Source organism: Trachymyrmex septentrionalis, unplaced genomic scaffold (assembly GCF_001594115.1).
Source record: "Trachymyrmex septentrionalis isolate Tsep2-gDNA-1 unplaced genomic scaffold, Tsep1.0 scaffold87, whole genome shotgun sequence".
Classification (NCBI taxonomy): domain Eukaryota; kingdom Metazoa; phylum Arthropoda; class Insecta; order Hymenoptera; family Formicidae; genus Trachymyrmex; species Trachymyrmex septentrionalis.
Genome location: NW_017306059.1, coordinates 501,677 through 513,766, shown reverse-complemented (window position 1 = coordinate 513,766; position 12,090 = coordinate 501,677). Strand labels below are relative to the sequence as shown.

At 34.0% G+C, this 12,090-nt stretch overlaps 1 protein-coding gene across 4 annotated transcripts in view; it reads left to right on the top strand.

Annotated features, from left to right (window-relative positions):
* The first annotated feature begins 3,598 nt into the window (after positions 1-3,598).
* Positions 3,599-12,090, top strand: part of LOC108755467 (prolactin-releasing peptide receptor-like) — a 68,644-nt gene continuing 60,152 nt past the window's right edge. The window contains exons 1-3 of one of the 4 annotated variants that reach the window (XM_018498485.1): positions 3,599-4,166; positions 7,106-8,579; positions 11,398-11,644. In XM_018498485.1, coding sequence (XP_018353987.1) covers positions 7,656-8,579; positions 11,398-11,637 — 1,164 coding nt within the window. In that variant the 5' untranslated portion in view covers positions 3,599-4,166; positions 7,106-7,655 and the 3' untranslated portion in view covers positions 11,638-11,644. Of the gene's footprint in view, positions 4,490-7,004; positions 8,580-11,397; positions 11,645-12,090 lie in introns of those variants that run through there. The other 3 variants (XM_018498484.1, XM_018498483.1, XM_018498482.1) reach the window with 3 other exon arrangements.

Below are 12,090 nucleotides of genomic sequence, written 5' to 3'. Positions count from 1 at the left end.
ATATATATATATATATAAATAGCAAAATAGATAAAACCGAGACCTGTATATTGTAAGCTGCGCGACAAATGTGACAAAACGTGTAGTGTATAGTGAAGAAGATAAAATATCTGCAAGTTTTAATTTATCATGATGAGTACGCTGACGATAAATGATTAATTATTAATAAATTACTGTATTTTATAATCGCACGATTTTTTTATGAAAACATCCGTGTCTCCCATTTATCCATGTAACCTTTGATTCATCTCTATCACGCAGTTAAATATATGATGTAATTTGTAGCATAAATTCATGTATACAATACTCTGAAAACATCAAAAAATGCTTCGTGCTTTTGTAAATTGTAAATAATTGTAAATAATCTTTTTTGTCGCATTTTTATCAAAAACATCCCTTTACAGAAGTTTAATGTTGAAAAGTAGTGATTAATAATTTATTTTGAGTATTAGAAATATTATTCTTCAGCGCATTTAATACTCAAAATAAGTAATTTTCAGTATTAAATTGGATTTCTATAAGGAACACAGTAGACATTATGTCACTATATTTATTATGTGAATTACGAAAAAAGTAGCAATACGAATATATTACATGTGTTAATACATTTCGTAATTATTATATTTACGAAGAGAAAAATACCAATAAGAGCCAACACCGAGTGACAGCGTATAAATTATTTATTAAGAAAAAATTTATTAAGAAGAAATTATTAGATTTATTTATCAAAGCCGATAACTTAATTTGCTTCTTATTATTATTATATTTACGTTTCTGAAATATTTAAATTACGCTCGTACAACTATATCTCCGTTTCTTTGACATTTTACTTTCAATATTTATTTATTAATCTTAAAAATTGCGCTGTTATCTCTTTTTACGAGGAATAAAAAAGGTCATATATCACTGCTTCTATTAAAAAATACATTTTATCTCTAATTTAATTATCGACGCGAAGTTCAAGTAATCGAACAATATATGTCATATGATAAAGCGCGCAGCTTTATCGTTCTGTCGCGTGCTGCATTCTAACGGACGACCAGCGAATTTTCAACCAACGCTCGCTCGGCATTGCAACGTAATGTACGGATTTCCGATTATCGATCTGATGACGGTGCATACGAAATACGGGTATTATATGTCTCAGCGACTTTTTATTCCCAACATTCCCATCGACGTTTCTTTACGGATACAAAATCCCGCATTTCACCTTGGAACGAATGTGAAATAGTTGGCATATCTCGCGATAGGAATCCGCTCATCCAAATGAGCATATCCGAGTTAAAGAATTGTTCCGCAATAAGATGCAAACAGGAAATCTCTCTTCTCCCACGCAAATTTGCCGCACAAATTTCTTTGTTCTCTTCTCGCCCCGAAATTGAACTCACACCACACAGTGGACTTTTGCGCGAAGAATATTTATTCATTTCAGCTTTATTAGATTCTGGAGAACACTCCTGGACTTGCGAGAATCTCAAGTATTTTTGGCCGCCACCTTGACATAGCTCTCGACTACACGTGGCATGAAGTTAAATCGTGATAAATCACGAAAGTGATTCTACGCAAAATACAATAAATATTTTATTTTTAGCTTAACTGGCCGTAATTTATTAAAACTAACGAGAGTGCTTTCCATTTAGGCCCAGTTCTACAAATGTAAAATTAATTTTTTCATTTAATTAGTAAAATTCAGTTTAACTTATTCTTGATCTTTTTCTAATTTTACGAGTTAGAACTTATGTCCATTTCTACTAATAGATTAAGTTCTTTTCGGATCAATTTGCTAAACATTTTTTGTAAAATAAAATAATTAAAAATTCGAAATAGTTAAACAAAAATGATTTAAAAAAAAAATTAGTTTAAAATAATAAAAAAAATCAATTTTTCGTAAAATAGATCGGAAATTAAAAATCGCTATTGTTATTTGGAATGAACTATCTTTTAGAGATCGGAATATTCCTAGTACAACTTGTTTTTCATCTTTTTTAATTCTTAAAAAAAAAAAAGAAAAGTTACTTGAACCGAGATTAAACCCAGACATAAAATAAAAAATATTTAAAATCAAGTTATAAGACTTTTTTGCGTCTAAAAGATGACTAAAGGCGTCTTATGTCATAATTTTAAATTTTGTATTGTTTGGGAATACTAAACTATATTTATAGAAACGAGCATAAGTAACATAAGTAGACACAAGTGTTCTGTCTTTGTTTAGCATTTAATGAGTAACAAAGATTGAACATTTGTGTCATCAAATGGTAAACAGCGAAATGGTAACAGGAAAGCGGAAATACACGGAGAAAAAGAGACTTTAAGCTTCTACACATTACCTTGCTGTTCGCTTGAATTAATAGCTGTTAATGAAGCTGCATTTTGTAGTTTTTGCTTTCATCTTGGTTCTCCATTCCAAGCGAAGCAAAAAAAAAGATTTATATTTATTATTATTATCATACATAATAACAATAATAATAAATGTAAGGGCGAATAATTTTACGAAAATTCTTGTAAGACTACTTCTGTTCCTTCACTTGCTGGTTTAGCCTACTAGACTATTCATTCATTTATTTCAGATACAATTCTAAAATGTTACATAGAGCTCTCGATAATCAAAATAATATTACAATAAAACCAGAAAAATTAAAGCTAAAAACACGGTTATCTGTTAAATAAATTTTTTTCCTTTCTATTTATTCATACAAAATACAATAGTTGATCAACTTATTTTCATTTATTAACATAACCAATTGTTATACAGAAATAGAAGAATAATCCTCTTTGTATGAAACGAAAAAACAAATGACTTCAATAAAATGAAAATATTCCAAGTAAAATCATTTATAAATACATTCACAAATTTATCGTTTTATTTGAGTAAAATCATCAGTTATTTGAAAGATCTTTTTAAAATTAAAAGAAACTTTCAAATGAAAGATAACGCTATTTAAATGATATATGTGCCGTTTTCTTGCTCGTGAGGGAGGTGCAAAACGGATCAAAATTACGCGGACTCTAGAAAATATGGACGTGAATTTAACATCATGCTGACATTTATATAATTCTCATCTTGATGTAGATATGAAATATTAAAATTTAACACCACATAATATTAAATTCCAAGGAACACACCAAACCAAAAGAAAGTCAAAATGACATTATTTTAACGTCATGATAATCAAAATGATGATTTTTAATTAGCAAATTTGATTGACGTTAAAAACGTAAGAGTTATACAGTTTAATACCTATGATATTAAATTTTTATATATTTTTAGAGTGAGAGGGAAGAAAATGTGCACCTTTTTGCGACATACGTACCGCTCAATATTTAAAATTATCCGCACAATACTTTATCTAATGGACGTTCTGAGACCGTCCTTTAGACGTCATCTAAACATTTTTAGGATGTCCTTTGAAGGTTTTACTGCATGGGTAAATATCGACATCATCAAATACTCTATTATAAATATATCTCCGCGTCTACAGATAGACAACATCGCGATAGGTGCATCATACGCGATCATACGCCTGCGCGCGAAGCCGCCCTCGGTTTCCCTGAAGGCTCAACAAAGCCGATTTTCTCGCGTCTCAGTCGCGGACAGGGAAGCAGCGCGCGTACGTAGTCGGGGCGTCGCGACGCTTCGTAGTGATCGCGTTAGTATGAGAGCGTCGAGTGAGCACGACAGATCGGTCTCGGGATCGTGGTCCCGGCACCCTCGATGAGTCGCGAGAATCATTGTACAGTTGGACCACGCGTTGAGCATCCCGTGCGTGAGATCGAGCATAATAGAGACACGTGTGCTTCTCACGACGTGCACGACGTATAGCGATTTTTCACGCGTATTAAAAAAAAAGAAGATAAGAGATAGATAAATGGATTGATAACGAAATTCGTGATAAGTGCTTTCCTTGGGTAGTCTAGATTCTGGACGATGCTCAAACTGTACTCGCGTGTAACAGACGCTCCACCGTGAAAGGCCCATATAGTACACTTCATCTCAGAGATTTCCCTGGGAACGTTCTTAGGATGTTGGGACGTTTGTAGGATGTCCTTCAGAACGTCCCTTAGAGATCTGTGCTATATGGGGAAGAATGATGAACGTGTTGCGAATGAAACTGCGACGTATTACAAGAGAGGAACAACTGCGTAGGTCTGAGTGCGCGTTTGTGAGTGTATGTGAGATTGGTTTTGAGATTATTTTTCCGCGTGCGTATCTTCGTTTCCTCGCTTCGCGGATCCCCCGAGGATGCGCGAGCCCCAGTAGTAGTACCGGCCTAAATCTCCTACGTAGGTAATCATGTCCGCGTAAGAAATCCGCATGGCATCGCGACGTAGATTCTAAGAACTTTATTCTGTATCAACTCGATAAAACTTGGTGAACCATCGTTCCCGTCGCGTGACAGAAGAAATTGCCGCGATTTTCCAACTCCGCGGACTCTTCAACAGGTGGCCGAAATCGATGTCGCACGTGTACAAGCGTACGTGATCTTTCACGGTACATCACTTTTCATGATACATCCCTTTTCTTTTTATTTCCTTTATTTACTGTTTTTTGGTTTAATCTTCTTAGAACCTCTAAGCTATAGATGTGAAAGTTGGGAGGAGAGGAGAGAATTTTAAAAAGAGATTTATTCAAATGCTTTCGGAGCATCTCTTCTTTCGCACATAATTCTTTTGGAGTTATTTCTCTTTTTTTTTTTACAGCAACGTCGTAATTACTTGCAAGATTATTATAAATATTAAATTATCATTTATTAGTTTAGCATTAATTAAAATTTTACATTGTTATATATAAAAAATAAAAGTAAAAAGTTTACATTATTACATATAATAAACTTGTCATCTAATTATTAAATTATAGAGAGACATAATATAATAACCGAAAAATTTTTAATGTTTGCTAAATCATCAACAAGAAATTATTTGATTATTAAAAAATTGAAGATATATATATACTAATATTATATATAGAAATGCAAAATTACGATATATTATAAATCATAATTACAATATATCGTAATATTATACTTAAGGTTCAAGTATACCTATATTTAAATTTGTATTTAAAAATTATTCCTTGTTCTTATTTATTGAAATACATGATTTAATCAAATTTAATTCAATTATCAACGGATTTACTAACTCACGCTACATCAATCACATCGATAATTTATGTTTAAAGTGGACAAATTTTTTAACAAATGCTCCTCTCTCTAAACCTCCCGTAATAATTTCTCGATATTCTCTCGAGACTAGTTCACATCGAATTCATTAAAATATCTACCATAGTCGCTAAAATCGGTGTCCATCAACGGTGTAGCACGTAATGAGATTCTATTAATCTTCAATAAATACGCATCGCGTATCTAACGAGTGGAAAACTGTTTTCGCTCAGTGTAATTTACGATCCTTTAACCGCGCGTAAGCAAATCCGCACGCGGCAGCCGTTAAAAAATATCAGTAAAATTGTCGTATCGTTCTTTGACGACATTATTATTCAACATCCAAGAAGGAAAAAAAGAGAAAGAAAAAAGAGAACGCAGAGCTGTGTCAAAATACACGCGTCCTATTTCCGATTCTTAATGACAAAACAATCTTGAGGAGTGCTGGAACCTAACGAGTTCTGTCAAGCTTTTTAAATAGCCTCTCTCTCTCTCTCTCTCTCTCTCTCTCTCTCTCTTCACTTCCAAGACTCGTGAAGCACGATGTGGCCGGTATTGTCGACCGAAAACTTTCCGAAACGCTTGTTTGATGGCGATGACGACACCACCAAACTTTGTTGACGGTTTTGCCCACATCGACCAGGTCATAATCGGTGCTCTTAATTGCTCTCCAATGTCTTGTTTCAGCGAGAGAAACGACCGTCGTTTCCCAGAGAGTTTGAAAGTTTTGTCGCGAAACATATTAATTGCTTGACTGTCGTCGCCATTCGCTCCGAGTATAACGTGAACGCCCAACGAATGATGTGCATTCGACGTTTCTATTAATACATCGACAAGCATATAATATTCACATACCCGTATTTATAAATAGTCAAAGAAATTTTTAATACAAATGACTTTGGACAATTGAGTATTTCTCTATTGTGAATTGTTGAAAAGAACAGCGTAAAGCTATTATATTAGATTGAGTAAAAAGTCATCGCGTATTTTTTAGCTCAAAGTTGTATATACAATATCTTCGTCAATAATGAATGAAATTCAAATTTAAAAAAAGGGTTTTAAAGCTTGAAATCTCTACTTTTAAAAGCTTATCACATTTTTTAAGTTTATATGAGTTTGATAATTTTTACATACCAAAAACTACGAGCTGAAAAAGACGAAAAATTTTCTTCTCACTTTGTGGATTTGTAACGTGTCCAAAACGAATTTGAGAAAATTTTCGATTACCTATCGTGAAAGCTTGATACTTTCCCTACAAAATCGTTTTTTTTTAATATTCCTACGACTTTTGATTACTGAGTTATCGCGGATTAAATAAAAGAATTATTTTGACTTTAATTGCTCATAACTCCATTAAAAATTGTCGTATCGTATAATTTAAAAAAGAGATTTTTAAAGCTGAAACTTTACTCTATTAAGATATATTTATATTGTTGGTAAGAAAGTAATTGCGGTTTTTACTGATAGATGTCTTTTAAAAAAACGCGATGACTTTTTTACTTAACCTAATATTATAATTTAGGAGCAAGAATGAAATATACAACGACCCTTTGGCTTTTCAATAGCATTCCCGTTTGTCTGCCTGTACTCTGCTCTTTAATTAAACATTTATTCATTGCTACCTTGTAAATTAATAAACAAAACAATTGGTGTTAATCTCTAAATTCATCGTCATTTATTTACGACATTGGCTATTTTCTGTTTCAACGTGAATTCTGTTTGAAAAATGGTCTTATCGTGAAAATGCAAAAAGAAGATATTTTTAACTTCGGATACTAAAAAACGGATGAAGCGAATTTCAAGATTCTATAATTAAAAATGATGATATAAAAGTGATATAAAAAAATAATTAAATATTCAATAAGAGATAACGATAAAAGCACGGTACTCTTCATTAATCTATCTTTAAACTGTCAGAGAGTTAAATTTAAATTAAATCGTGCTTAAAGGATTATCTCGGTGGAAGTCGAGCAAGAGTTGCAAAGCTTGCATACGCGAGTGTAATCGATGCCCTCAAACAGTTGGCCCTGCAAGGATACCGCGGCATGAAACTCGAGTTAATCTCCTTATCTGAGGCTATAACTCGCTTATCAGAACCTTCCGACGCCTGAACGTCCGCACAGGATAACAGCAGTGCTGTTAACGTTAATGAGCGAGGAGCTCCGTGAGAAATTAATTCACTTCTCGTGATCGACGAAGTATACCTCGTTTCGATTTTCTTCCGGATAATTCCCACCGTCGAATTGCATTACCGGATCGACCTCTTCCGCCTCGCATTCGTTCTGGGAGATGGGCCATCAGCGAATTCATCCGCGTCAGCGTATCACTGACGCATGATCGATTCGACGGGATAGCAACAAAGAAAGTGAGAGAAAAAGGAGGAAGAAGAAGAGGAGATGTGTAACCATGAATAACCGAACTAGCACTCTTCAAAATGCATCGTGAATAATGGTACAACGCAAATAACACGTCGTCGGTAATATATATATAATAGTCACCATGCAGAACTCGTCAGCGCGCAACTATAGCTACGTGTCGGAGGACATAACGTCGAATTTGTCGGTGCAAATAATATTCTGCTTATTCTACATCATTATCTTCGTGCTGGGCATATTCGGTAACGTGCTGGTAGTCTTCGTCGTCGGTCGAAATCGCCAGATGCACACCGTCACCAATCTCTTCATCACGAATCTAGCGCTCAGCGACGTGCTGCTATGCGTACTGGCCGTGCCCTTTACTCCTTTATACACCTTTTTGAGCGGTTGGATCTTCGGTAAGACCCTCTGCCATCTGGTGCCCTACTCCCAGGGCGTCAGCGTATACATCAGCACGCTCACGCTGACAAGCATAGCCGTCGATCGGTTCCTAGTGATCATCTATCCGTTTCATCCGCGCATGAAGATTAAGATGTGCTTAGCGATCATCGTGAGTATCTGGGTGATCGCGTTGTTACTTACCTTACCATATGGGCTTTACATGCAGTTAGAGGAGACGTACACTTCTTTCTGCGAGGAGAATTGGCCCAGTGAGCCATTTCGCAAGGTCTTCAGTTCGCTCACATCGATACTGCAGTTTGTCGTGCCGTTCTTTGTAATCTCCTTTTGCTACATATGCGTGTCGATTAAGCTGAACGATCGGGCGCGTGCCAAACCCGGCACCAAGACCACCAAGCGTGAAGAAGCGGATCGCGAGAGGAAACGCCGGACTAATCGGATGCTGATCGCCATGGTTGCCATATTCGGTGTGTCCTGGTTGCCGCTCAATATTGTCAACGTCGTCGATGATTTCTACTCGTACGCCAACGACTGGTCCTACTACAAATTCTGCTTTTTCATGTCGCACTGCATCGCCATGAGCAGCACCTGTTACAATCCGTTCCTCTACGCCTGGCTCAACGACAACTTCCGCAAGGAATTCAAGCAGGTGTGTATATACAGCGAGCTATAACTTTTACTTCTCTGAGTATCACATCACGAAGATTAAGGCTAAATTAGATATGAATAGGTTTTATATAATTGAATATCAAATCAGATATTCTCTTTCATATGAAAAACGGAGGGCACTTGGAGCATCTCCTGTAAATAATAAACATCCACTTCGAACTTTTAAATAAAGTAGTATCATGACTGGATATTACTGTATTCATATCCATTAACATTAATGAATCTCATATCACAAGGACCAACGCTAAAGTGGATTTTGCGGAGCTTATATCGGAAAAATCCATCTATTTCGCTGCTTCCCATTCATCTGCGAGATATACACGAGCAAGCAGATCATTTTTAATGCAGTCGGAGAGCACATATATGTAATACTTTTATACAGGGTGAATTATAAACGTTTTAAAATTTTATGAACGTATTCGTGCAAAGGAAGAACAAATGCATCCAATATGAACGTTAGATTATAAATACTTCGTTATCAAAATAATGGACACAAATACAGTATCAAATAAACTTTATTTAAAAGTTTCATGTGGATATTTTTGTTGTACATACAAGCGCGCATAATAAATTATGTAATGATTTGTTTCTGAGAAAAACACGCATAATTTTTTGATCTTTTTTTAAAAAGATAAATTTGTTATGATTTTTTATACACGAAAGAAATAATCTTTTTATGCAATTTTACTCAATAATTATTTCACATCTATTTGTATTCATTATTTCGATAACAAAGCATTTGTGACCTGAAGTTTATACAAATATTTGCTCTTTTTTTTGTCCAAAAACACGCGAAATTTATTTATTATAAAAACATATTTATAACTCACCCTGTATACTTAATAAAATCCCCCTTCACGAAATCGTACAGCTACAGAAATGATGCGTTAAAAATTGTATCTCTCGACGTTTTCGAAGTAAGTGAATTCTCGAAAACGCAAAGCTCTCAGCAATTTAAATTTCTATTTAAAAATTTTCCAGCTTTTTAAATTTCTACTTAGGCAAGGAATTTAGGTAATATTTTTACAAAAAAAAAAAAATAAAGTTCGTTCCAATGTATTTTACATAATATATCTCTTTTAATTACGAATAATATAACTTTACATCGCTATACATTTAATGCATCTAGAATTACCTACATGCAATTTCTAAGGAGCGTGCAAGGATGCACTTTAAATAATTAGGGCACAGAACTGTTTATGTCGAAGGAGCAAGAATCTGATGTATTATGTTCTCAATTGCAACACGTTGAGGAGAATTCTATCACGCCGAAATTAATTTGTAGCAGAGCTATTTCTTCCCTTCGAGTCTACATATTCGTGAAATGAGGAAACGTGTTTAGGACATCAATGTGCACCAGTAAGATAGTCGCGTATAAACGAGATACGCATAAACGTGTTTTGTCGGATGCCTTATTGAATGCCATACAACTTGCATTGAATAAGGGTATTCAATCGATTCAAAGATGCGAGTATTGGCGGTTTCGAGTATGGTCGCATTTACCGAGGCAAGAATTTATGGTAAAAGAATAACTTTTACGCTCTTTTTTCTCGCGAAAAGACTTTCCTTCAGCTACTTGCGAATTCATAAAATAGAAAAAGAATTTACACGATAAGAACGTTACTTTGCGATATTTTTTCGTTTTCTAATATTCTATCGAAAAATATGTGTCGGATTTTGCATGACGCTTATTTCTGTTATTTCTTCTCCCTTTTCATTGTATTGCTCTTTCTATTTATTTTTCTCTTTGTATATTTATTTTGTTATAAAAACGGAAGAGATAGTATCACTTAATGTGATCTATTGTTTATTGTAACATTCACCTTTTAATAAAAGTAATTAAAAGAAATAAATTGTAATAAATTGGATTTTGCAACGTAATTTTGCTCATGGAAAATGCTTTGATATTAATGAGACTTGAGTATCGTGCGAAAGTCGAGTCACGAGCATTTCTTCGCGTTCGTCAAGTTTGATTAATTTTTCTCGATCTGTATTGAATTAATTTTTAATTATTCACATCTTCTACAACTTGATTACGCCCTTTCATCAATTTCCAACCTTAAGTTTCGCAGTAATAAAATGTGGTTAACGATTGTCCCATAACGGCGCTCTCATAAACTGCAATTACGGAATCGATTAATAATTTCGTTTAGGTGTAAAATTAATTTAAATGTACCACATCTTGAGGGATATCGTTAAATCCATTAAATAATAGTTATCGCTAAAGGATACTATATAAAATTAAATATATCGCTCTTATATATCGTTGAGCTAATAAAATTGATAACAAAAAACCAAACTAACTTTTTAGAGATATTATTTCAATTACTTGTAAATATATAATATGCCTGATTGATTATAATATAAATGTGTAACATAAATATATATATGCAATTTGATATAATCTTTATAGAAATCTACTATAGTCACTTCAATGCTAGTTAAAATATTAAAAGATAGTAATTAATTACTATTTTAAATATTACAAACACCGTTGTTTGGTGCTTTAAGTACTCCAAATAAGTAATTAATTACCTACTTTGAGTATTAAATTGGCCAATATTAAATTAGTCAGTATTATATAAGGTATTATAAAAATAATAAATCATGTTTCAAAAAAATGCATCGTTTATTAAATATTGTGAGAGAGAGAGAGAGAGAGAGAGAGAGAGAGAGAGAGAGAGAGTGAGTGAGTGAGTGAGTGAGTGAGTGAGTGAGTGAGTGAGTGAGTGAGTGAGTAAGTGAATGAGTGACAAATCTCGTACTAAAAAATGAATTAAAAATATAAATTTTCAAAGGTCCTACCGTGTTATTCAAGAAACTCCAACAGTAACACTCCGAAAATCAAGAAGAGTTGCAGAGACGAGAAGATTTGTAACGGTAATAACACTTTGCAAGAGACCCTATTGCCCAGTAATACGAAAATGCCGAATCCCGAGGGATGCGAGATGATCATTCTGGAGCAGATGACGAACATCTCAAAGGAGTTGGATCAGCCTACGAGTTCCTCAAAGGATTTTGACGACGCAACTCTATAAGAGAAAGGTATGCAAATACATTTCGTTATATAAAGACATGTTATACGGGATAAACGTCAACTATTATAATGGAGATGTCACCATAGTAGGAGAGCAATTCGATCATTCACTGTCGAGTTGGTGACAGTATTTTAACAATTTGAGTACCTGCTAAGGTACTCAATTTTCCCTTTGCCAAATTTTCTTCTATTGTTTAAACAGCCGCGTTGTAACGCTCAAATTAAAAAGCACTTTTTCCTCACACAGCGATTAAATAATTATTTTTTTATAAATAGCTTTCTACATGTCACGTCTAATGTACCAGAAAATATGTATATAAATGAATGTTTGGAAGCGCAAACATTAACGCTTTCCGTGTCACTGATGATCCGCGCTGGACATTCCATTCAGATCACTTGATATTTTGGCTATAAAAAGAAATATAATTATATAAATTATATATAATATAATATA